At 38.3% G+C, this 27,617-nt stretch overlaps 1 protein-coding gene across 3 annotated transcripts in view; it reads right to left on the bottom strand.

The window, feature by feature from the left end:
• The window catches only part of PRDM5 (PR/SET domain 5), a 59,015-nt gene that overhangs the window by 8,286 nt on the left and 23,112 nt on the right, over positions 1-27,617 (bottom strand). For 2 of the 3 annotated variants that reach the window (XM_039722813.1, XM_039722820.1), the window contains exons 9-14: positions 27,278-27,362; positions 25,847-26,004; positions 20,895-20,988; positions 19,677-19,837; positions 18,110-18,203; positions 6,834-6,919 (exon numbers count right to left, since the gene is read on the bottom strand). In XM_039722813.1, the coding sequence (XP_039578747.1) occupies positions 6,834-6,919; positions 18,110-18,203; positions 19,677-19,837; positions 20,895-20,988; positions 25,847-26,004; positions 27,278-27,362 (678 nt within the window). Of the gene's footprint in view, positions 1-6,833; positions 6,920-18,109; positions 18,204-19,676; positions 19,838-20,894; positions 20,989-22,437; positions 22,530-25,846; positions 26,005-27,277; positions 27,363-27,617 lie in introns of all 3 variants that reach the window. The other variant, XM_039722828.1, reaches the window with a different exon arrangement.

Below are 27,617 nucleotides of genomic sequence, written 5' to 3'. Positions count from 1 at the left end.
AAAAAAAAAGATAAAAACCACAGCAACAGGTCTGAAAAAGCTAATACCACCACCAAAGGACAAAAGGGGCCAACACTGAGATAAGAAAAAAGCTGGACAAATTTAAAACATGAAGAAAAGGGAAAAACCTGCTAACTATCAACAAAACAGGAGCTCATTGGGAAGATGATCCAAATCTGACTTCAGAGGAGTTAGCAAATGCTGGTACTATAAATCTGCCCTCTGCTGAAGAAGTATCTGCCAGGCCATGGCAGTGGTGGCAGCCAAGCTGAAGGGTTACATGTGTTTTCTTTTATTGACCATCTAAATGAGGAAGGGAGCAGGGAGAGCGAGAGAGACAGGACGTGGCTGATACTGCAGTGATTTAATATCTCAGTTTCAAGCATGTCAGGCATAATAGAAATATGTAGATCAGGATTTACAACCTTCCTGCCTCTGAACAAGGAAAGGCCAAGCAGAGCCCAATGGTACTCTGGAAGGTGCTTTGCTGTAAGATTGACACATGCTGACCTAAAAGCTCCCATTTCTGGTGGGTTTCACCATTAAAAATGAAAGAATTAAACATTTTAAAAACCATGTCAAATAAAACAGGGCCTGCAGTACACACTTCCGTGTCTGTGGATGGCCGAATCACAAATCACACCTTGAATTCTAAGCAAGTTGTGCTGTGCACTAGAAAGAACTCACTCAGAACATGACAAATTTCAAGGACATTTGGTGCAGCTTCAACAGCTTGACACAAAGGTTGCACAGTGTGTCCTGCAAGCACAGCAGATGGAATTACTCAAATGCAGAATATTTGAACTGCTAGCTGCTGCTGCAGTTGCCTGTATGTCCCTTAAGAAATATAAATACATTATGTACAGTAAGATAGCATTTGTGCTCTGTAAATCCAGTAATACTGGTTACACAGGTGAAATGTGAATGACTTTGGTAGGAGTCTCTCCAGCTTGCTTTCTAAATCTGAATTTAGAACCATTTCATCAGCTCAACAGTGACAGCAAGACAAACATAATTTAAACATCATTATTATTACCATTAAATAAACATATCTCAAGATTAAAATAAGAGTTAAGAACACAACTACCAACTTGATGGGCCTGTATTTTCAAAGTGCTGAACACTGAAGCTTGAGAGAAGTTCAGAGGAAAAAAGAAAAGCTTATCAGGTCTTGTATTACATGTAAATATTTACACTTGTGACATGAATGTGAAAACTGACAGGAATAATGGTGATGCGACAAAAAAAATAAAAAATCCTTTTCTTTCCATTATTCTAAAACAAAGCCTTCCTTTGCTCACAGAAAAATCTTAAAATGTCTATTCATGAGATTCTGATACAATATCATCATCTGCTTTCAAAAGGCATTTTATGTGAAAATTTTGAAAATATCATTATTACTGTTACTAAATATGATTTATATGCTTGCATCATCACCTGAACAGAGGGTTAATAAAAAAAGCGTTTTGAAAAAACATCAGGCAAATGGAAAAATGTGGCCTAGAATGAACAAACATGACCAGCCAGATAACATTAAAATACTCCAGTCATGTCTGCAGCTACCAGGAGCTCGTTACCCTCAAAGAGAAATCTCGAAATCCTTCAGCTTTGCCAACCTGAAAATGCAGGAAATCTGTTTACACTTAAAATCACAGATAGGTGCAAAACTGGAGTCCATCAACTTGGGCTAAGTGTGAAAAAAATTCAAGAACTAACAAGATGCTCTCTTAGAACTAGAAAGTTTCTGCACGTTACAGCAAGTGGCTGACCCAGAGACAGAGGCCTATTTAAATTACTAACATAACATTGACACTGGAAGACAAAGGGTGATGAGAATTTACAAGAATAGTAAGGATTTGAAACTTATAATATTAGCCTCAAATAAAAATCACTTTACAAGAACATGTTGAAAAGTAAAATCCTTTTAAAAATATTTCCAACAATTAGAGCAGGCCAAAAAATTTTCCTGTTAAAACAACTGTGAAATAATTCTGGCAGATTTAAACGAAATGTGACTTTTATTCGAAATGACTAATGATTTTTTTTAGAACAGGTCTCAATTAATCTAGTTTTAGGAGTATTTAAAAAAATAACCTTTTTTTGCAATAAAATCTGTAGTTAAAACAAAAGCATGAATCTTCTCTGAAATGCCTGCCAGAAAAGAAAAAGGCATTTCTTAAAAATATCCAGTATATGCAATTCATCTGGCTTTACCATATCACTAACTTCCCATTTTCCAGGGCAGTCTTGCCTATTTGCTGCCCATAAATTGAAAAGTTCTCATTTCTTTGCAATTTTTTGAACTGCTGAGGTAATTTCTGGCCCTAAAATTTAGAAAAGGAGGGTTTATTTAATCAGCATTGATGAAAATTCAATAGATGTTCACCTGCTCCTGGAAAATAACAGTATCAATATAGAAAAAGTACATTTTCACTCTGCAAGGAAGGGATGATCATCAGTCACGATTACATAAAAAAGTGTGAAAATATAGGTGCAGTGGGATTCAAACCTTCCACATTCTATGTGCAAACACAGATTCCAGAAGCAAGGAAACCACAGCCCTGGCAAAGTCATCATCCTCAGGCAGATGTTTGGGAACTCACCCCTATCTCACCAACTGGGAAATAGAGATAAAATCCAAGATGGAAAAACCCCTCCAAATTCAATCAACACATCATATTATTTCATTACTCACTGTCATGTGCCCAGAATTCTGTATTTAGTACACAATGGAATCTTTTTTTGACAATAGCATTCTACAGTGCTTCTAAAACACACAACACTTTCTCCAACTTTAAGCTCAAGTATTACCTGGGAAACACAGAAGTGAAATTATGTCAATATTCGCCTTGCATTATTTCTCATTTACTACTATTTTAATACTCCTCTGGATTAGAAAAGAGGGGGCAGTGTAAATTTCCAAATGAGTGCCTTGGAAAGCCTGTTTAACTCAGGACCTCTTCTTTTTCAGGGAACAAAAACAGTCGGCAAGAGTCCTCTACAGGAGACTGCCTCACTTCCACACACACCATGATTTATCCCTATTCCCATGAAATCCATAAATAAAATTCGGAATTATTCCAAGGTTGGTTAATTTCCACACATATTGTGGTTTAAATGTATTTAAATATTAATGTATTTTAAAATAGTAGGCACTTATGCATGAAACTAAAATTATACACTGAAATTACTCTAATTTTTAAATTACCTCAGAAATGTACTTCACTTAAGCACAGGCTGGCAGCTTCCACCCACTAGAATCCAGATTTTTAAAGAAGTTATAAAAATTAAATATATCTATTTTATGTAAATATGAAATATTCAAATCAAGTCATGAAAAGCCATTTTCAAATAGCTTTGACTCTTTCTGTTTTCCACCACTGAATCCAACTGTAATAAAATCACCATTCACAGCAGTAATGAAAACATCAATTCAACATGACAACAACTCTGGGCACCTATCAATGGCCATATTTCCAAGCATTAGCAATTCTATTGCTACAACATAGAATAATTTTTCCACATGTTTAAGCTTAAACATCGCAATGTTCAGTCAGGCACTGAATAAAGCCTTAGAAAAGAGATGAAGTTTCCTGCAGCGTGAGGGTTGGAAATGTGCATGTAACTCCCTCAAAGCTGATATGGTTTGTAAACTCATTTCATCAACAACTTCAATGAGTTCCTCCTTTATGTTTTCCTAGGCTGCTATATTTCTCCTTAAGGAAAAAAACCCCAAACCCATCAAACCATAAAGCAAACACATTTACTTTCATAGAAACAAATCAATACTCAGGTGACATTTTAATATCAGGTGGGTGGTGTTTTCTCCCTGCCCTGGCCAGCAGGGGTTTGGCCTTACCTTCTCTGTTTACTCCAGAGCTGGAGCTGACACCTGTGGCCACCCAGGCTGTGCTCATTTTAGCAGCTGCCAGACCTTAATCAACTTTCTACAATGATTTTTTCAGCAGCTTTTCCTGATCCCCAGCATCAGGTCTGGCATTTAAGCCCACTGGTAAAATACAATGAGATTTAATCTCTCCTGTCTTTGGCGAATGCTACAGTATTACTTTTAAGCCACTTCACAAACCTTCTGGCCAATAGACCAGATTGGTTTTTTCAAGACATTTATGAATAAAAAATAACTTATCATTGCAGAAGGGTGCTATGACTGTTTTTATTTCCACATTGCTAGGCTCAGCTGATACAAAAATACCTTCATGATTTATACATCTAGCTATTTACTCTTTCAACAATGATTTTGCACGCAAGAATAAATTTCAAATAAAATGTATGTGTAGGAAAGGGTAAAATAAGAAAGAGCAAACAACCTTACAGCATTTTAAAAAGTCAAAACATGGGATGACTGAAAAGAGAAATTTCAAGTGTGACTTCCTGGTTTTTCTTGTTCTTAGAACTGACAGTGGGACCCAAACCTTTGGCAAACACAGTGCATTTTTTATTTCCTAATCTTCAGTTCATCTTTGTTTAAACAGCCTAGGAACACAGAACAAGTCCTAGTGCATTGTGCTCAGGGGTCTCAAACTCTTTCTGCACAAGTTTCTTTCTTCCCTGGAGAAGTCCTTACACAGTGCAGTTAGAACACATCTCCTTCAGAGTCAGGACTCGGATCATGAGCCCTCACTTCAGGAAAGACACACCTGAACAGCTCAGCAGCTGTTTTCTCTGCTGAAGGGGGCTGGTTTGGTTCCTGCACCCTGCATTCCTGACAAGCATCAACCTACTACTAAGATTAAATAAATCTTCACATTCTTGCCAAGACACAAATGGTGTCTTCCCCATTTACCTGTCAGTATTGTTGCTCCCACACTTTTTTCCTCCCTTTCTAATTCCCTTCACCACTCAGCTCTTCCACACCAGCTAAAATACATATTTATTCCCTTGTACCTGCACTAATATTTACTAACCGGAACAGTAAAATAACAATAGCTTATTATCCTGTGCTACTTCATGGATAATATTCTGCAGAACAGACTCAGGCATAAATCCATCTTCTGGCTTGAAAATCCATGGAAGTCAGTAATAAACTTTGTTTTTTCTTCTCTTGTTTTTATTAATAATTTCAACCCATTTTTTCCTCCTCCTCCTAAGATGACTTTTGATTTTTTAGCTGTCCAGTTCTACTTAAATATTAAATAAGGTCAATTGTGAGGAAGAGGGGAAGTTGGGACATGCAAGAACATAGCAACAGGCTTCAATTTAGAAATTACTATTAATGTAAATATTATTAGTAGTGATTCTTGTTACTTCAAAGTAAAAAAAAAATTACATGGAGATAAATGAATATGCAATGGCAATCAAAAATGTATGAGACTCACTGTCAAGTTTTGGGATAGAAGCAGCATCACCACAAAAAGAACCAAAATCTAATCAAGTCTAAAAAAACCACATTTGGCCTGCACATTTTAATCCTACAGCATAGCTGTGGGGATGACCAGCACCTTCACACATCAAAATAAAAAAACTGAAATGTGACCTTTCAAATGTACATGATCAACACATCTCAAGTATATGGAAACACTTAGATCACATTTGGTGTGCACTGCGTTCTTTGTACCTCTAAGGATGGTATTTGGCCTCCATGGTACAGTCGAATATTTCCTGAGACATTTTAAAACAAATTTTATTTTGCTCTTAGTGCTACACAAAGCCTGCCTAATACAGTGTCTACATATATTAAAAAGAAATATCCACTCCTTAAAATTTATTTTCCTCTTCCCTTTCCTATCAGCTAAAAAATGCTTAGAAGAAAACATTACTTGGTGTAAATCACTGCAGACTCTAAAAGCCTAATAATATTATTTTTCCTTTATTTTTCTTCTACAGAGACTGGGGAGTGTTTGTTGTTTTTACTCAAACTGTATGAAAAAATCAGAAAAAAAACCCCTGGATTTGGCACTGTTTCAGAGCTTGTTTACCCCTCACAATCATGTAGAACTTAGATGGGTCATGAAATTTCTCCTGGTGCAAACACAGTTAAGAGGGGATAGTAACAACAGAAAAGAATTTATAGCACTTCTTAAAGTGATTTAACAGCTGGAAAAAAAGGAGAAACAACTAACAACATAGGACTAGCCTGTTCCCGATGAACTACCAAGAGTATTGCACAAACTACTCATTACTTGTATAGTTTGGGGTACAAAAGCTACAACTTTATCTAGGACCTCAGTTAATATGCTCAAGACCCACACAGAACAATAGAAATTGTAACAGTTTTTAATTTACTTATTTAAAAAGCAATTCTGTGTGTCCACTTGCACATGGAGACTACCAAGTTAAATGTCACCTTTCCTATTTCCCAGTAGATGCAGAATTTCCTTGGTTTGGCCTCAACGTTGCTCTCATCTTTGTGAGCTGTAACAGCTCCCAGTTAAATAAAAGTTATATAAAAATTGTCATCAGTTAATAAAGTACAGCCTCTAGAAAATCTCACAGTGACTGGACTTTACAGGCACAGTAAGAATCAAAGCACTGGATATTGAAGTTTCAGTCACAGTGAAGCCTTTACAGAGCTGTTTACTCAGTAAACAACATTAATTTATATCTATAAATAACCACGGGTTAAATGAAGAGGTTAGTACAGCTATTATTTCAACATAAAAGAAATCAAACACAAAAAAAATAGAAGGTAATGGAGTTCTAATTAGAATTCGCAAGTTAATGACTTGAATCTTTGCCTCTTATTTTGATAGGCATAAAATACCTTGGTTGGCAGAGCCTAATCTCTACACAAACAGCAACTAATTACTTTTCACCACATGAGTCACAGACAATCCTCAAGCAAGCATAAAAACTCCTCCTTGTGTGGGACTTACCCTGGTGTGGGTGCGAATGTGCATCTTCAAGCCATCGTTCTTGCTGAAAGCTTTGTCACAGTAGGGACACTGGTAAGGACGCTCACCTGAGAACAAGAGAAGCATCAGGACCCAGAAATGTGCCCTCAGAGGATGAAGGCCTTGCAGCACAGCTCTTTGTCAAACTGAACTGCTTTTCTCTTCCAAGAGCAGATTTAAACTTTAGAAAAATTACAAATAATCCTGCCTGAGCGCGATGGAGTGCTGGATCAAAATATTTCTCTTTGCTGACTGATTTTGCACAATACATGAATACACACAGACAGCCTTGGGGGAAATAAAACCAAAAAGAAAACACCGAATGCCCTTGCTCAAACCACATTGTACAGTGATTTACACATGGCCACTTTTATGGTTAGGCATTAACTGCTCCCAAATATTTTTTCTATTTCACATCTGGTCGCTATTAGAGGCCTCTGGGTGTCAGAATCCCAATGGAATATAAAATCCACTCTTTTATAACGCTGGATCTGTGTTAGAAGCTGGTTAATCAAAAGTTTCTGCAATATTTGTGTCCCGATTTATGACTGAAGTAGAAGCAGAACAACCTTAGCATCTCCCTTGCAGCATCCCATATCTGAAAGGTATTTGTTTAATGCTCCATTACACTGATGTCATTTGGCATCGATTTTCCCAAACTCACATTAGTGTCGTGTGGATACTGAGCTGTTCAGAGACAGCCAGTAAAGAGTTTCTGAGTACCATCATTTGGAAGAAATGTACTTGAATTTTTAACTCTTCAGGCAATGCACTGGAATCTGAGTGTACTGCCTCCTGTTCCTGTATAGAACACTATAAAAGCAAAGATCAGGCTGTTTCCATTGGAAAACAAAGTAGAAAAATTAAGACGATAGAAAATTTTCTGTCCACAAAATGGATTTTGTTCTACATAACCATAATGCTGAAGGTGTCTTTTGAAATAAAGGTTTGTCACAAGTCAAGCAAAGCCTGTTTTATAAAGTCAATGCACAGCTTTCTGCTCACAAAGGTATTTCTGCATATAGACTTAACACAAAACAAATGTCAAGCACTTATTAACACTCAATCTTCTAAAACAGGCAAGCAAGATTAACTCCATTTCATAGTTTTAAAAAACCCAAACCAGTATATTTCACTGATAACCCAAAGATATTGACAAAGAGCCACAGCGGAACATGAAATCTCCATTTCCACACGTTGGGTAGAGATTCAAGGGCACCTGAGGTGAGGTAATTGTTTAGGGAAGAGGATGGCCACCCTCCCCTATTTTGTAGACAGATTATTTTGTTCTTTTGTCTTTTACTTCTGTATAGGTAACTGTGAATGACAGCATAAGACTGGCCAGCAAGGCACCTTGTAAACACAAATATTTTTCTCTGTTGAGTTCTGTCATCTCTCAGAAAGCTCAACTGTGTGAATTGGGGGTCTGGGGTTCTTTTTAGGATGATGACATCAATCTCTGTGTTAGAGCTGTGTTTTCACTGAGCAGTTTGATATATGATCCTCTCTCTCCTGACCTTCGATGCTTTAATTCATGCCCCCGAAATTCAAACACTCCAACAGTTGTCAGTACTCAAATATTGAATTAATTCAACTGACATTTTTATGTCTGGGGGCTTTTGAATGGAGAATTTAAAGCTTTCAGCAGTTTGTAAGCAGATGAGCGATGACAGGTAGGAGTTGTATCCTCCTCCCTCTCTCCCCCACCCTCATCTGTCTTTAAAGAGAAAGACTTTTGCCTTCAAAGGACGCGCTTGAGTTTGTCTGAAGCAGATTAACAGTGTCCCTCTGAAATCAACCACGGACACCATGGTGCTTGATGAGGAAAGCCCTAGGAGCTTTCAGCAGATGCCAGCAGAGGGCAACAATGACTCCACATCAACGTGTCACACCTGAAAAAGTCGGGCTTGGAGCTGCTGTTATAAACTGTCCACTGTAAAAAATCTTCACCGTTCCAAAAATCAAGTTTACTGCCTAACACAGACTGCCAGCTATGTCTTGACATTCAAACTAGGAACCATCTTGTTTTTCTAAATTATATAAATTTCTCGTGCACTTGTGTCAATAGTTTCCAGTAAAACTACTTAAAAGATGTTCCCAAGTAATTTTACTCTTATTTTTTGTTATTTTCTTTCACCTTTGGAGCCTACATGCTTAGAATTTATTCAAGTGCCCTGGTGCTTACACAAGCAGCTACCCTGAGCATAAGCATCATTTAAACTTGTAACTTATCTTCTGTCTCAAAAGGTTTTAGGATTTTACAAAATTAACAATGGGCCACTTAAAATACATCTGTGCTAGCAACAACCAAGTTTCTTAGTATAAATTTCTTACTAACTGCTCTCTGGAAAGGGCCTCTGTTGCCTGACTCTGAAGTGAATAAACTGCCCTCTGACAATGCATCTTTTTTGCTATTTACTGTCTCAGGAGCCCAGGTAACTAGCTTAAGATTAAATATCTGATCTTGTGGACAGCAGATCTGGCAAGATTATTACAATTCCACATTATTACCTTCTCTATCTCTACTAAAAATTAACTTCCTTGCTTCTGAGCCAGCCTAGGTAAACATTATTCATGCTACCAGTCAGTTTCTCATCAGAATGATTCCACATTCAAGGAGACTACTGGGAAGCAGGTGTTCCCCAAGAGAAGTCTTACACACTCTGTCCCACTCTAAGTCCTGTACGATAAACAGGAACAGTTTAACTTCCTCTTATCCTGTGATAAGCAGATGGAACACGATGGCAACAAAGGAAAAGACAGATGTGAAAGAATGAATGCTAGAAATATTCTTCTCACATGTGAAGGCTTGCTGAAGGGCAACATTTCATAAAAAACTACTGCCAGCGTCCACAGAGGAGAGGGGCTTGTGCTTGCACAAAGTTCAGAATTGTCCCTGAAACAAACTGGAGAGCAAGGACCATGTGATACAATCTCCTGGGAAAGTGACATTATCCATCAGGGCTCCCACATCCATCTACAGCCAGACAAGGACTACCAAAATCCCATTTACAAACATTGCAGTGATAAACTTCAGGTTAGAAACATTGCAGTGATAAACTTCAGGTTGTACACAAGAAATTGTGGAGATTTCCAGATGCAAAACTCCTCTGATCAGAAAATGAAAGGGTCTTTAACAAGGAGTTTAAGAGCAAAAGTTACTAAGAAAAGCAAATTAAATACCTGGCAAGTCATGAACCTCTATTTCTTTTGTCTTCACAAGAAGGAGTTAACAGGGATCAAAGTAGAAGAAAGAGATTTCCCCTAGATAAACCACAATTTCTTCTTGGATTTGCTGCTAGAAGAACATTTATGAGATGGTGTCAATTTGAGGAAACACCAGACTAAGATGTGGGTGAACTTTAGGTAAAGTCAATGCCAATTAACAACTATGCCATTTACACTCTGCACTTTTATATAAACACCTTTGTATATATAGTTATATGTGATAAACATAGAAGTATTTTTATGTTTGAGTGTTTTTAAAATCTGTTTTCTAAACAAAACTATTGCTTTCATTAAAATAACACAACAGTCAAGCAAGTCAAATGTAACAAATGTTAAGTTCCCCCCTGAGTTACAGCTGACTGTCATGTCCCCGCTGTTCCAGAACAAACTGCTCAATACATTAATGGCACTTCTGTACAAATAACCTCAAATAAATAATCCTGGGATAAATTGCAGTGGATTTAGCATAATTCAAAGTCTAGACATTCTACTTCCAGATTTTGCATGAACAAAAAATCAGAGCTTTTAAAATAATAAAAATAAATTTAACCTTAATACAAGGATTATGAAAAACAATTCCATGATTGAAAAACATATGGGATTTTGATCTGAAACCACGTCATGACAGGATTGACATCTTTTTTTCTCCTCTCCATCTCTAGCTTGAGATCACAATACCTAGTGGACCTTAATGTAGCTTAACAAGTTAAATACCAGATTCTCCCATTCCGGTTGGACTCAGGACAGCTTCCCATGAGACATCTGCAATCAGAGGTGCTCTAAGGCAGCATTTACACTGAGTTTAGCACACAGATCTCCCAAACTCAGACAAAACAATTAAGAAGCAAATCCATATATACATTAGTTTTTTAAGATTTCAATGTTTCAGTGGCTACAGCTAGACAATTAATAAGGACTTTGAGACAGTTAATCAAACTGGCCATACGCATTGCTATTTTCACACTGTATTTTGCATTCCCTGTAGTCAGCTGAGCCACAAATATAAAGCTGTTTCTCCAGTTAGGTGGAAATTCCCATCCAATGGAAAAACAAACCCAAAAAAGGAAACATCCAGCTGCGAAATAGTCCTGATCTGAAGAGCCCAGCAAGCCAAAATAACAGTCTCACTGCCCTTTCAAACCACACTCAGGCTTTAATTCTATTTCATCTGTGAAATTTGCAGTCCTGTTTACTGTCCTTGCTCCCCTGCAGCTTGCTTAGACACCCAAATACAATTTCTCAGGTATTCATGTAAGCTTCAAGAAGGATTCCCTGGCTTCCCGTCTTTACTGGGACTCAACTGCTCAGCTGAGGAATGAAGAAGTTGAATTATGCAGTGAAATAATCAAGGTGGGTTTGTTTAATACACTTTTTAATACACCTCTGCTTAGTTGGAGTATTCAGCATCAATGGTTTTGGTCAGCACTCACGGACATCAGAAAAAGACCTATAACAAACTGCACTGAACATCAGATCATGTGCAGCATATGCAGCCTCAAGGAATTCCTCTCTTCAGTTTTCTTTATAAAAATGAATAAATATAATTACAGCAATGTAGTCCCTCAGATTGTTCCAGAGACCATTTCCCATATTCTAGATATAGCTCCCATTCAGATGGTGAGCTACTAATTTTTGGGATTAGAAGATTGTTTCTTAAATAGAAAATGGTTATGTTTTTCTGTAGAAATATATATGTGTGCATTATTTCAAAATACCAGCTTTCAGAACAGTTATAGCAGACTATAATCCTTTTTAAAGTCCTCACTCAAGCCTGGGGCAGGGGAGAGGGTTAGAAGAGAGCCTCCACCATTGCCCAACTGCAGTGGAATGAGCACAGTTCACCTGGAGAGGAATTTGGAGGCCATCTGGATCACACATTTAACACTCCTTACCAGATGATCCACAGGGCAGCCCAGAATGGGAATTTCAAGGGGGCTTTTTTAGTCAGAGATAATCTGGGGTGATGACAGCATTCAACAGCAAGTAAGGATGGGCAAAAGGTTAATGGATGTAACAAAATTATAATCTGTGACATCTGCTTTAGAACGCTGCTCAGAGAGGGCACCTGACAGCTTCACACATTTATCCTCAGCTGCTCTTGCCCCTAAACAGTGTTCCCATTCAATTAAAAACTTTGTGTCCTTAACTGAACATTATTCAGTTAATGCACTATGCAAATATGTACACACAAACACAAATAAAACTAAAATAAACAGATCTGAATTTCTCCCACATGGAAGGGGACTTCATTAGGAATCAAAATTAACAGGAATTCAGTGAACCCAGTGATTCCAATGGAACTTCAATTCGAAAATGCCAGGAAACCAATCACTGAGGAAAGATGAAAAATTCACAAGTCAAGAAAATATTCAGTACATTTCACCACTTTGGTGTTGCAGTCCTGAGAGAAAATCAACACTTCTTTAAAATAATGAACTTCCTGTCATGTAGAAGTGGCAATTTTCTGCATCCTGAGTAGCATCTTCAAAACCATTTAATACCCTGCATCTCTCAGGCATTTCTGTAATTTTGACCAGGGATTGCAGGGAGGGAAAAGAACGGAAGAGCAATCAAGAAGCTTGGCCAACTGCAACAGTGAGCTGATTTCCTTATGACATCTGGACTAGTCTTAACCCGGACTAGACAATAAAAAGTGATCCGGCCTGTGCAAAATCCTGGCCTGCCTCCTTTTCAGCCACTAAACACTCAAAATTTAGCACTTGAGAAGGTACAGAAGTCCCCACACAGGAACAGCTCTCTCATGCCAAGAGCTAAGTAACTTTGTGATCTGAAAGATAAAATACTTGAGGACATCAGCTGAGACAAGACCCAGAAACACCAAAAGCACAGGTAATTTTATACTCATTGTGGGCCAGATAAGGAAAGGGATAGGTCTGACTGCTCTGAGAACAGTCCTGTGCACTGAGAAACACTCCTCAGGTATGGGGCAATTAGAGACATTTCTTAGTTCACTTTAACCAACATGCAAATCTGGCAGACTCTGAAGACAAGAGATTAAACGCCTCTGTTTTTTCAGGTGGTTTGTTTCCTCATTGATGATGAATAACTCTAAGTTTGTGTATTTGTGAATGCTTTCTAACCAAACTCCAACACTCATTTTCCAGGCACCAGGGAGAACTAGAATTGGTTTCACGTAAATCAACTACGTGCAATTCCCATCCACTAAAAACAGTCATATATTTAATAAGAAAAAACCTCAAATCCTATTCTATCAAAATAAGGGAAAACCAGAAGGCTTGAAACATTTTTTTTCTGTTACTTATCTTTTTCTAAGTATTTAGCCATACTTTAATTTTTGAGGTATAGAAGCGGTATTTTCACAGCTGAGGTGGTTGGTTTTCTGCAAAGTTTACCGTTTATTCAAAGAATTCAGATTATTTCCAGTTAAGACCAATAAAATGCTTGCCCTATCTGGTCCATCAAAATTATCATTACGTAATTGAGATATTGGCTATTTGCCACTAACTGAATCATAAAGACTAGTAAAAATCCCGACAAAATAAGACTATCTGAATCCATGCAGTAAGGCATGAACTACCATTATTACTTACTTACAGCCTCTCATCAGTTCTACAGTGGCATCAAGATTTTAAGTAATCTTAAGTAATAAAACACAGACACAACTTTAAAGAATAAACCAGTTCCATTCTTTGCAGCTATCAGTGGAATTAAACAATCTGATTTCTCTACTAATGGAAAATGCAACATCTATTACTTCAGTGAACCCAATGGTCAACTAAGTCTTTTAAAGAAATGTATTAATCCATCAGTAACTCATTTGATCTAAAGAGGTCTCATTCAAATAATCTACCCCTCAAAAGAACATTTCCTCATTCATGGGTACAGACAGCAAGAAGCTGACAGCTGCATGAAACTTTACAGGTATTTTTAAAGATTTAGCTGTTGTCTGGAGACGAACAAGACAATGATGTATAAACTGAAAGGTTTAGAAATGCAGAATCCTTACCTTTGAGGCCTTCTGCAAGCCCCTTTTTAAACTGGGTAGATAAAAGAAGGATCATTTATAAGTTATTCATAGAAAGAGCCTATCTGTAGACATTTGCAAGCTGTTCACTGACTAGATACAGATACATTCTTTCACATACTTCATTGGCATATGAGAGGAAGTTCCTTCAAGCATGCCTTTTATCTTTTTTCCTATGTAAGAAAATACATGTAAGGTAATTTAGTAGAAGATCTGCCGGAATGAGGATCCTGGCTGTACATTATTATGTACATGAGCAAACAGTTGCTTGTTTAGCTATTAAACCTTTGGTGATATATCTCACACCATAATAAACAAAAATTATCCTGTACTTGAACTCATTACTTCCTTCAACTACTTTGAAGTCTTCTGTGTTCAGAGATGACTGAACTACTGTTAAAAACCAAAGATCTTTATTATTATAACTCCACCACTAATATTTTGCTTGCCTAAGAATTTTGTCTTAGAAGTGCAAAATTTGAACTTAGACATCTATATAGCTGGGACTTAAATAGGATTGTAAATATGCTCAGAAGCTTTGTTAAGTTGTAGAAATGGGACTACAATTGCAAAATTAGGTGCATAACATCACACTCTCAGTGCAGAAGGAATTTCAAGAAGGCAATCAGCACCTCAAGTTCTATATTTTCGAAAGCTTCTAAAACAATCTCTTCTTACATAAATTGAAAAATGTCATGTTAGCATAAAGGATATAGAAGTCTGTGATCCAAATGCTTTTTGCTGTTTTAATGTAATTTCTTGGTATTATCTTTTACTCATCCACATGGAAGTAAATTTGCAAAGAACCTTCTCAACTCGTGCTTAAAAAACAAACCTGCTTTTTGCACCTAGCAGAGCATGTAACATGTAAGAAAGACACAGTAAGCCAGGGCTTTAAAATTAGGAGAGATGTAAATTATCTTACTGGTTTATTATCAGGACTTGGACTAACTGTAGTTGTAAAAGCAAAATAAGATTATATTTTAACCCATATTTGCACATAATTTTCTGCAGGATATTTATAGTCATTAGTTGTTCCTCATCAGTCTTTGTATCAGTAGGGAAAGAACAGTATAGAAAGGACAGAATTACAGAATTACTTAATTCTGCTAACTCTAAAAGAAATTTACCTGTAAATATAAACCAGTTGAGAACAACTTTGATTGCTGCACAGCTTGATGTGCTACATCCCAAGGATGGAAAGGATTAGGACACAACTAATTAGGAAGGCAACAGTATAAACAGCAGAGAGCTAAAATATGTGTGTGTTTATACCCAGATCACACAGGCACAAACAAATCCATACACATGCCCCAGAGCAATTAACACCTTTAAACAGATATGCATAAGGCAACTGAGAAGCTGCAAAACTGCAGCCAGAAACTGCTAACACTGAAAGTTGCTTAAAACTTCAGGGAAGCAATTAACCTCCCAGCCCCGGGTTTCCAGCCCATGGAGCAGACCATAGGACTTCTTTTACAATTTATGAACAAGCCAAGGAATTTATATCACAGTCAAAGGATTCTTTTGCTGTATTAACCCCAGCTCCCTGTGACCCTAAGAAGTCATAAACCAACAGGATACAGGAGAGGGAGAATGTGCTCTAGTGTTTCAGCTGACCTGCAGAGTGCTGTCTGTGTCATGCCAAGGCTGAAACCCAGATGATGAATTACAGAGCAACACTCCAGGTTCAGAGGCAAACATCACCCCGTTCCCTCTGTACATGCACATGCAGACATGTTCACTCACCCCAAACCAGCTCAGTTGCTGCAAAAGGCCAAGTGCTGTTTGAGCTCATTTACAGAGTCTTATTCTAACACAGAAGAGGGAAGAAAATTGCTTCTCTAGGAAGCATGCATGTCTGTGTGGAATAACATTTAAGAGCACATGCTGCATATGAAATAAAAGACAAAACCCCACTAAGCTCCTCGTTCTGCACATGGATTATCAAGCATATCAAAAATACCATTCCAAAGCAGAACCAGAGAGGTACCCTAGAACCTCAGCTTTTGTAAAGAATAACTTCATAGATATAAGGAGGAAAAAAAGTGATGTACAACTCTCTTTAAAATAACCTCTACCTGAATTTGTTTTGTAAATACAGAACAAAACCTCTCACACAAAGTAGACAACACAAAGTCTACCTGACCAAAAACAGAAAATGGGATAATACAAATGTCTGGACACAGACCTCAAACTTCATCACCTGTAATCACTAAGACAAGAGGTCTTTGCAATATTTACATTTATGGTGGACTGCTTAGTTGCACCAAAAGCTCAAGGCTTATTCAGAAGGATGAATCATCTCCTGAAAAGACAGTGGCTGCTTGTTTCACTTCTAGCTCATAATGGAAAGTGATACTTGGCAGTCTGACCAAAGAGAAAAAAGAATGGCATAGTTTTGAAATTATTAATTCAAATCCAAAGAATTTAACAGATACTAATACCATAAAGTACAAATCACTGCAACACTTAGAAACCAAACATTCATCTCTAAATAAAGTAAGTTTGTGGCTCCACTATTTGATGAACTGAACATTTCCTATTGCTCAGAAATTCCCTGAGAAGTTGTCAAGGATTTTCACATTGTAGGGAACTTATGAATACTCAACCTTCTTTTACCCTGTTTGGAGATGACCTGGATTTCCTTCAGCAGCTCCTCTTACGCTGTTTGGGAATGATGCAAGGTATTCCTCAGAAGGTCATGTTCCCTCAGGCTCACTGAACATTGGACAACAATTTCCTCTCGTGATCAGTGTGCTTGTGTTACGACCAAGAACAACATGGCTGAAGCCCTCAGGTACAGCACCAAACAAAACCACCTCTCCAGATTTGCAACAAGAATCCAACTACGCCATTTTCTCACTCAACCTTACATTAGGCATTTTGCCATGTAATAAAAATACTATTTTTAAACCTAAAGTCACAACTTAGGAGCCCCCCCCCCCCCCATTATTCATCAGGATCATAAAAAATTGGCCAGGAACCATAACAGAGTGACAAAAACAACCATGAAAACCTATTTTGGTTAATTCTCACAGTAATGGATGCAAACCACCAAAAATGTAACTGACACTGTATTAGCAGCAGGACTGGAAGAGAAACTAATCAGAGTTTATTTATCAGTTCATTATAAATGAATTTAGCAAGGCATTTTTCCTGAATTAGTAACAGTACAATGACCCAATGACTGCTTCTAGCTTCTCAGGTTTAATAAAAAAAAAAAGGGGGGGCCTTGAAAGTTTCCCTCCTGCACCATTATTCATTCATAAATTGCTTCCACGTTCTATATTGCTGTAATTCCAACCTGTATCATCTCATGGCAAGGCAGTTTCTCCCCCTGCACTTAATTTACAAAGGTACTAGAATTCTTCCATGCCTTTCTGCTTCAAGTAAGTTCAAAATGTCACAGCCTCCTGTTTACAATAGGATACAAATTTTGCAGGGTTCTGTACTCAGGGTTAGAGGTCCCTGGTGTGTGGTTTCACAAAACTCATGTTAGTCCAACTCCTAATTTAGGAAAGCCTGCTTGAGAGAGCTGAAATCTAACTGGTAGCAACACACATGTGAAAAGCATTTTTACTTGGACATCTTCAGAGCACTTTCCCAAGAGCCATCTGCACTACGAGCTTGAAAAACTGGGGCTTTCTGCTCCATGCAAACTGATGGGTAACATCAGCAAGCAGCATACAGAAATTACTGTCATCTCCCTGCGAGCCAAACTGGGTTATGCAGAGGGAAGAAAATGTCATGCCAAAGGCAAATCTACACCATTTTACGCTGTAAACAAATTATCACAAAGAAACCTCTTTCAGGCACCTGATGCCACGTATTTGAATGAAAGTGTAAACTTGCAAAATGAAACCTGACAACAGTTTTTACACATTAAGCAGGTAAAATGTCTGACAAAGATGCTGTGTTAAGCGTACCTGTAAATTTGCCTGTTTGTAGATAGATAAATTGTGGACATAGAGATACCTTGTTACAGATTTAGAAAATCTTCTCTCTTCATCACAATAAATACCTGTATGGCTTCGAATATGAACTCTCAGTGTTCCATTGCTTGCAAACTTCTGTCCACAATATGGGCAAATCTTCTCTTTTTCTCCTGTGTGAGTCTACATGGGGAAGGGAAGGACAAAAATGAGTGTTCAGCATTAAATAGAAAAGTGAAATATGGAATATTTAATTGTATTGGCATTGACTGCTATTACCTCTATTATGTATTCTACCATCATACCAGGCAAAGACTCTAAGTAGCTCTAGGTGTTAAAGAATTGATCACAAAAAGACTATTGTAACTATCACCCGCACTAAATCACTGCGTTTGTCTTTTGAAATCAAGTTTTAGGGCTGGAGAGACTCACTGATATAAGTAGAATTATTTCAAAATAGAAAAAAAACATATTACAAACTCTCCCATCCAACGTGTGTAGTCAACAGCGAGATCACCCTGAAATCAATTACACCCAAGGTCACCATCACTTTTCATACTGTACTTTCAAACACACAACTCTGAACTGAAAATTTATCAGTCTATTGAATTACTTTTCCTTATAACTGTGGCTGTTCTTTTAGTGGAAAATTTCTGATTACTTCATTTAGAAGTGTTAATTTAAATGAGATAGAAAGATAACACATTCAATTATATGAGCAGCTGACTATTTTGGTTTCCAGGTAGCACATGACCCTCTTCAGACAGGGAAATGAATTCTTATGTTGATGAAAAGACACCATAATGACACAAAATTCTTCATTACATCATAAAAAACCTTTCTCACATAGTACATTTTATACTGCAGCTGAAGCAAGAGTAAATGAGATCTCATTTCAGTATTGGATAGACTTGCACTGTTTTCATTCCCTGTCATTAAAGCTATGAATGCTAAATGCCTCTTGATTAGGATATAGTTATTTGGAAAGCACTTGCATCTCTACCAGCAACATTGGGATATACCAGACAGACAGCTACTAATTAATTCCAAATACCCAAATACCAAAAGGATTTCTGGGAGCAATACAGTACAACTACAAGGTTCACAAACACAGCCAAGTCCTAGTCTGACAGGAACACAAAGCAAAAGCAATTCTGATTTTACACAAATGTACGAAGCACATACTATATGGCAAGCAATAAATGCATGATGTTTTTAAAGAAATTCTCACAATCTGGATTAGGTGGCAGCACCTTAACTAACCTTTCTCAGCTGACTTTTCTTGATACAATTATTTTCTTTGCATTTCTTCCCTGTAACATCAATCTTACCTCAGGCCAAACTAGTGAGCAAGCCTTCTCCTAAAGTTTACCCCAATTCCATGGCAGAGTTTGGTGGAAAGGAGGGTGGTAAGAGCAGTGCAGCCAGGCCCATCCTCCCACACACATGATGCTGGAGCACCTATGCTGAATTTATAACAAGCACCACCTGTAGAGTCTGCTGAGCACCAATAACCCCACTACTGCAATCAGCATTTTAGGGTAAGGACAATCACAGCTTTCTACTGAAAAGCCAGAAAGGCAGAAGTAGCTGGGGATTCTACATGGAATGACAACCTTAAGGACACACAAGAAATGATCAGTTGATTCTACTCACTTTCTTATGGCTCTTTAGGACTGAGGGTGTCACAAAAGCTTTGTCACACAGGTCACACTTGTATTTCTTATGTCCATCATGTACAACTTGAATATGAACATTTAATGTGTCTTTTCTTTTAAAAGTGGCATCACAGTGATCACACTTGAAGGTCCTCTCACCTAACAAAGAGAAAAACAGATCTTCCTGAGCTACCACCCTCTTAAAAAAAAAAGTCACACCGTATGTTTTTAGAGAAACCTTCAGGAAAACCTACAATAAACCTACAATTCAGCACACCGTGAATCACATATTTTGGATATTCTGGAAATGCTTATTCATCAGAATACACACTACTGAACAGGTTTTTAACATTTTCCTCCATCATTTTTACCATTTAACATTGGGAAAAACATTTATGACATCCAATGCTTAAAAAAACTGCAGAAGCTTTAAAATAAAATCACAAAAGAACAAACTGAACATGCCAATCCAGTAATTCATCTAACAGAAACACTGTTATGCAGGATTAAAAAATGAAAGATTTGTGGTTTTCTTAGTTATGCCAGTGTGAATATTCCCCAAAACAAAGTACTGTCTTCCAAGCTGCAAGGATTTTAGATCATGAGCATTTTCTAAAATTTAAACTGTTGATTTTCAAAGGATTGAATGATAATCTAAGGCTCTCCAAGTATTAAAGATGGAGAAAATTCCACCAAAAATAAATCATAACACAGTCAACTAAAAAAAAAAAGGACAGAATGCCAAGAAAAGTTACTCATGAGCAAAAATGGCCACAGCATTTCTCTGAGCTGATCCAGTTCTGTGCCAGAGGCAGCAAACATGAGCCTGGGCTGGCACAGGAGAGACAGTCTCAGTGTCAAGCTCTAAACTGGATTACCTACAAAAACTGAGCAAGTCACCAACTTATCTCTGTTTCCATTTGTCCTTTCTTAAAACGGAGGCAACACTATCACACTTAATGCAGAAATAAATTCCTTGCCATCAGACCTCAAGTCATTGCTGGATTTTCTACAGCATATTTGGATTTGCTTTAAGTGCATCTGAAGGCAAGGTTTGAATTAGGCTCCGAATTTTTTAACTCCATGGGTACAGAGTTGAGTCCTAGTACCAATTTAACACAGCAAGTTGTATATTGGAGCAAGGTGGCACATGTTTGTTTTTGTCAGTCACATATGAGAATGGAGAAAGCTGTTTTGCCTCTGACTTTGCACTTACTGTTATGGATTAACAGATGTCTTTGTAGAGAGAAGGGGGTTCGGAACAGGGCTTTGCATTCCTCACACTGGAACGGTCTCTCTTCAGAATGGGTCTGTGGATGAAAGACAACGTGTCAGAGGAAAGGCTCGTGGAAATCCATCAGCTACCATTGCAGTAACTACAGTTCATTTTCTAGTTGGGACTCAGGAGGGGTTATCACAACTGGAAGTATCAGGGGATGAAGAATTAAAATAATCATTCTGCCATTATTCAGGATCCTGACAGCCAGCGCAGCAGCTACTCAGTAGCTGTGCTGTCCCTGTCTTCACAAGTGTCACATGAGGGGTGCATATACACAGAAACAAAAATACAGAATAACCAGAGGAAAAAACTACACACTCAGCTGCATTGCTTCAGCTGCACTAACACTGGCCTGGAATAATTATTAATATGAATAAATCCTTTGAAGTTGAACACACACAAACCCTTTTCTTTTCATTAAATTTTTAAGGTAAAACCAATCTGATGTTGAAGACAGCACCTAAAATTTGGCAAAGGAAATTCCTCAAATCATGAGACTACTTTTATATATCGCTTCTTTTATTTAAAAAAATACCAAACAACAACAAACAGCAGAAAAAAAACAAAGACATGGAAGCAACAGTACCGAGATTTTTGTTGGCTGTAGAAAAATTAATTTTAGCTGAAAAACTGCCTCAAAGCTATGAATAAAATAAAAGGCTAAGCTTGGATGAGTCTCCCAAACCTCAGAGTTGAAGGAAATTTCTTTTCTGAAGAAAAGAAAATCTTGGGAAACATCCAGCTTTATTTTACTTTTATAAATTCCAAAGCACTTTCCCTGTTTCCTAGTGTTTTTAACAGCTGTCCCACTGTAGATAATAAGTTGTACTGATTAATTTACTATCTACCCAATTTCCTACTATTTTTTGCAAAGGAAAACAGGTTTTCAAAGCATCAGAATCCAAATCCTTTATTAGCTCACAAGGACCTTATTACAAACTTATTTTCCCCTAGAGAAAAAGGGGATGGATAGTAAGTGTTTTATAATATGCAGGAAATTAGGTAAATGAGTTAATCTGCTAGACTAAGGACAAATATTAGCATGGAACATATTTATATAATCTATTTCTGCTATCCAGAATCCACACAACTGTTATTCCACCCCTTCAGCTGGGGGGAAAAAAGGGGGCTGTGGGGAGACAGCAAAATTCATGAGAGGTTGGCTGAGGGCCTTGAACCCAGTTTGATTTTAACACCAATGGCCTCTCATATATACACCTGAACGTCCTGCAGTGTATAAGGAGGACTTGGGCTCAAAATCAATTCCTTGACCCCAGCCTAAGTCACTGAAAGCAAAAAGGCTGCTGGAAGACCATCACAGGTGTGGAATATAGCTCATGTTCCTTGAAATCTGCTGCATGTTGCAGCCCAGACTCTGCAGGTTCCCACCACAGCTGGCATTAGCTGACACCCTGGCTCAGCCCCTCAGCAGTGAGGCCAAGGATTGACAGGACATGAAGAGACTGAACTGCCTTCTCACCTCAACAGGGGGTTCCTCCAGAACAGGCTTGGGACACATGGACGAGACACTGTGGGGAAGCTCGCAGTGCTGCTGCCTGTGCTGTACCTGTTCTGTGGATAAATAGAAGGGTTCAGTCTCCAGAGCTGTCAATCTGGCACCTTTCACGAGCGCAAAAGTCATGCTGCTTATTTAAAAAATGCCCAGGTTTGGAGCACTCACCACGTGAGTGACAGTTCTGAAGAGCACAGTGATTTGTATAGAACTTCTGCTTAGCATCTCCTTTATACTCTCCTCACCTTTTCATCAAAATACACAGATTCATCTGCACATCTTAACTTCCCTACAAAGAAAATCACCTAACTAGGCATACCCATATGCAAAGGTACACAGATCATCCCAGAAAGTAAGGATGGGCTCCTATGCAGCATTTCATGGCAGCCTTTTTTTTCCACAGCATCTGTGGAGGCTTAAGCCCAGCCCAAGGCTACCTATTCCCAACAGATAAACTGATGGAATACAGTTGTTTCAAATCATTATGCTCCCCAGGACCAAACAAGCCTGGATTAGCCATAAACCCTTTAAAATCCTGCGTCTGATGACCTATTTCTGCCGACTGCCATGTCCTCATATTTTGTTCCCTGAACTCATCCTCTGTACGTAGCAACAAAGGAGCAGATGGAGCAAAAACATCTCCTGTATGGAGGTAATCTGCATCATATGGCTCAGAACATGCACCCTCATCCAGTCTAACCTGCGTGAAAGGTGACTACTTTTGTCTGTAGCACAATCCCTTCTTGCCTCCTCATTTCAGATACAGCTCTCTTGCCTTGTCACAGAAATGGAACTGTATTTAAGTCACATCATTTAAGATCATTCAAGTCACAGCCTGAGCTCTCAGAGGGTATCTGAGCTGTTTCCACATCCCAGAACACTTCCCAGCCTTGACATCTCCAAGCAAGTGGCAAAGCCAGCTTGCAAATGCACCTATGAAGAGCAGTGCAGCCCCTGTTTGCAGGAGCAACAGATCACAGAGGAACCACAGTTCCTGCCTCAGTTATGCAGCTCTAAGAGAATAACAAGTGCTAAGTTAAGGTTCACCTCCCAGTGCTCCACTGAACAGAGCAGATAGACTCTTGGCAACTCCACTCCATCTCCCAGGGAAATGTGAGGAACTAATCTCCTTCTGCACTTTTGAAATGACCCAACAGACACCCACATCTGAAAGATGTTTAAAAACACATGCTGTGGGAGCCATTTTTATTCTGAGACTTCCAGCATGAAATCAGGTTAAAAAAACCCCACACAGGAATTACAGAAACAAAAGCAAAAAGTTTCCATCTAAAACACAAATCAAGAATTCAAAGGCACAAAATGTATCTGTACTCTCTTACACATAAAAAGGCTGTAAGCCTGCTGTAAAATCCAAAGGTTTTTTAAGCATGTTGCTATCAAATTTAAAGGTATGTTTTCTGTTCAATGCTCTTGATTTAAGTGGTTTTAACTCCTATACCACTCATTCCTACTGCAGGTATCTATGCTCCCTGCTACTAGCCCAGTAACCTAATCCTGAAACTCAGAAAAGGACCCTGAAATTACTTAGAGTTCAATTATCTTCCTCCAAAAGAAAATAAACCTAGGAAGACATCTTACAGGAAACATACATCTAAAAATCATTTAAAAATCTAAGCTGAAGAAATACATAGAAGTAGAATACACAATAAAGTTTTACATTTACACTGTTCCTGGATCCGCATTCATGTGAACAAGCAGGAGAACCACCGTCCTCTTTCCCTAGGCATAGCCTTCCCAAAATCATGGCACTCAAAACTATTTTGGCCTCCCAAACCACCACATCCTGAGTTGTGTGGTACAACTGGCTTTTGTGCACACACATCCAGACTCCCCTCGGCTGCTTGCCACCTCTCCTCCTGTTGTTTCCTCAGTGTGTCAGGAGAGAGGTGTGTCTGAAAAAGCAACTCAGGCCATCCATGCCAGTCTCCTATGCCAGTCTCCTGTCTCTCCTGTTCGCCTCCTCACTCAGCAAGTGAATTCAGAGACCTACATGTGGATGGGTGAACAGTCACAGCTGTTTGGGTAATCTTTATGCAAACACAGGAACAAGTTTCTCTCAATATTGAGCAGTGTTGATTTACAGCCAGTACTAGGTGCAAACAGGTCCAGGAAACCAGCATTCCAAAATGCTTTAAGGAATTTGTCAAAATTTGGTACCCACTAAAGCTGTCTAAATTTTAATATTTTTCCTATTAAGTGGAACCTCTAATCCTTGTTTATGCTGGTGGTACTGCTGCTTTAAACACAGAATTGGGTCAAAGTGTTTACTCCTTCATACTTAATCCTGAAGTCCATTTTCAACCCAAACTCCTTACCAGTCATCAATAGTTAGCTAACATCAGGAAACATGTAAGCAGGATTCATTTAAAACACAGAGCTATCTTTCTAATATTTTATACATTTGTCTTAGAATATATCCAATCTGCAAGGTTCTGTCCTATTTTCTTAAAGTCTAGACCATAAAATATAACATATGGGAGATAATCTTGTCCTTCAGCAGGCTGCTGCATGCTTTCTTGTTTTAGACAGTCATCACCATTTCATCCTGTGAGAGGCATTATTACTGCTCTTACATGATTTATGGCTGCAAGTGCAAGAGATGGTGCAAAGATCCTGTGCCAAATTCCCAGATGGAATATAACGTGAGCCACACGGCGAAACACTTGGAGGTATGGCTATATCAGGGTTGGGTTTTTTTCCTTTTTTTTTTTTTTTTTCAGTCTTTTTCAGCAGTCCTGGATAGAGCCTTGCCATTAGAAATGTAAGCCCAGGTTAAAACTAATGACAGGCATTACAGAAATTAGGCCAAGCAGATTTGAGCTTCAACAGAGGCACAGAACATTCCTTTGTGAGTCTATTTTTCAGGTAACGTTTCTTCTGATATTGTTTTAATATGTGAACACTGCACCAAGTTCAAATTTAGTGTAGTTTGAAAGCATCTGCTGCTAAGTCCAACAATGACTGCAAGAGTACTACACAGTTTTATGCAATTACACTATTAAGAAAAAGTATTTGAAAACATCTTTAAATCATGATAACCTAGTACTTCAAAAAAAACCACAACCAAAGCAAAGCAAAAAAACTAAAACAAAACAAAAAGTCAAAATGGGATTTATTTGATGCTTTACCAAGCAACTGTGCTTTACTTCTCTTTATTTAACTTTTTTTGTTTACTAGAATTGGTTCAGCCTTTTGAAATTTTGGATATAACAAAGAACACTAAAACTACATTCTCCAATACTTTAATCCCATGTTTATAAGCATGGCAGAGCTTAACGATGAACTACTTAAAAGAAAAAAAATCTGCAAATCTGAGGCTGGCAGACCTGTAAACAACAACAGCAGAGTGCTTTACCTTCTTGTGATTCTTGTAAACATTTCTGTGGGCAAATCCCTTTCCACAAAGCTTGCATTTATAAGGTTTATCTTCACTGTGTATTATTTTGTGTGCAGTCACTTGATCAAGTCGTTTGAAGGACTTATTGCAAACCTCGCAGGTGTAGGGGCGTTTTTCTGCAGAAAATGAGTGGGGGACATTTAATCTCCTGTTTATACAGGGGGAGAAGATGAAAGCCAAAGACAGTCATCTCCCCAGAGAGATTTCTGCAATTAAGTCAACCCAATTAAGATTAAACCAATTAGAAAGACACCTAATGCCCTTTATGTTAGACAGTTAAGTCACTTCACAAAAGATGAGCCATGGTGTATCTCAAGAAATTGGCACATTCTTTGCAATACTCATTGCTAAAACTAAACTCTGATTAATTAGCTTAAATCAAAAGAGAATGACTTCAAAGAGGAAAACTGTGTTTCCAGATTACAAATGTGAAAGAGGCCATGACAGTTTAAATGTTTTAAAACTTAATTAACAATATACATATTAGCTTCCAAACCCAAAAGTTCCTATGCAAAAAGCCTTTATGCTTCAACTGGTGACTGCAATTTAACTGCACTAATGCTCATCCAAAAGTGTCAAAAGAAAGCCAGGAGCCTCTGAGATACAGATTATGTTACAAGAAATAAGCTTTTCTTGTGGACTGATACCAAGAAAACAGTTCAACTCTAAGCCTGTGCAGCTGTAAAAATCTGCATTTGTTTAAATGCTAATGCATTTGATAGAACAATGTTTGTGTTTCCATTGTGTTGCTTGATGTTCCTAATCACTGGTGAGGGACACAGAAAATGCTGGATTTGCAGTGAACAGAAATCCTGGCAGAGCCACCCAGTGCCACACTGCCAAACCCAAAGATGGGACACTCCCTGCTCACAGCGGATTCATGCTGGCACAAGGGAATCTTTGTGAGTGGTCTGCGGATGGTGTGGCCCGTGAGCTGCTCTGCTCTGACCTGAATCTGTGAGCCCACTAGCACAGATAAACTACACAGATAAACAAGAAAACACAGTATGTAGCACAGATCACTGACAGCACACCCAGCTCCCAGCCTCTTCTCAGCAGAAAACCTCAGGCACTGGTTTTTCACCTCCTCTCTAAGCCACATAGCAGCCTTTTGGCCCACCCCAACCCGCTGACCTCATCTACTCCAGCCAGCAGGGCATAACATCTTTACACAAAGTAGCAGTAGGAAGAAGACTACACCACTTCACTCAGAAATTTGGAAGGCTTGGAAAAGCTAACTCAGTTTCCCTGGAACCTGAGATTGGCTTGCTCGACTCAGACAACACACATTTCATTAAGCCTTGCATAAGAAACTAACTCAGGTAAAACTCCACACACACAGAATACATATCCACACACACAGAGCTCTGTGTCGTTTGTGCGCATTACCTGAATGAGTTATCATATGGCGCTTCAGCTGGTTCGCCGAAATGAACTTCTTGTCACAGTCTTGACACTCAAAGACCTCATGGACCTGCAAAATGTTTTATGACAATTAAATGTGTGTCTAAAACAAGACCATACCTCTTACACAGACAAAAATTCTCTAATAGAATGTAGCTACTTATTAGCCAGTAGCTATACTAAGACTGAAGAATATTCTGTGATTTCACCCTTGCTTGTCCCCTTGCTGAAAAACATCTCCCAAAAAGTAAAAATTCTTAACTGCCAACAAAAAAAGATCATTACAACTATACTGTCAGTTTGTATAACCTGTATTTCTATCTAC

This window comes from Passer montanus, unplaced genomic scaffold (assembly GCF_014805655.1).
Source record: "Passer montanus isolate IOZ18808 unplaced genomic scaffold, ASM1480565v1 scaffold108, whole genome shotgun sequence".
Taxonomy (NCBI): Eukaryota; Metazoa; Chordata; class Aves; order Passeriformes; family Passeridae; genus Passer; species Passer montanus.
This window is presented reverse-complemented; position numbering and strand designations above follow the sequence as displayed.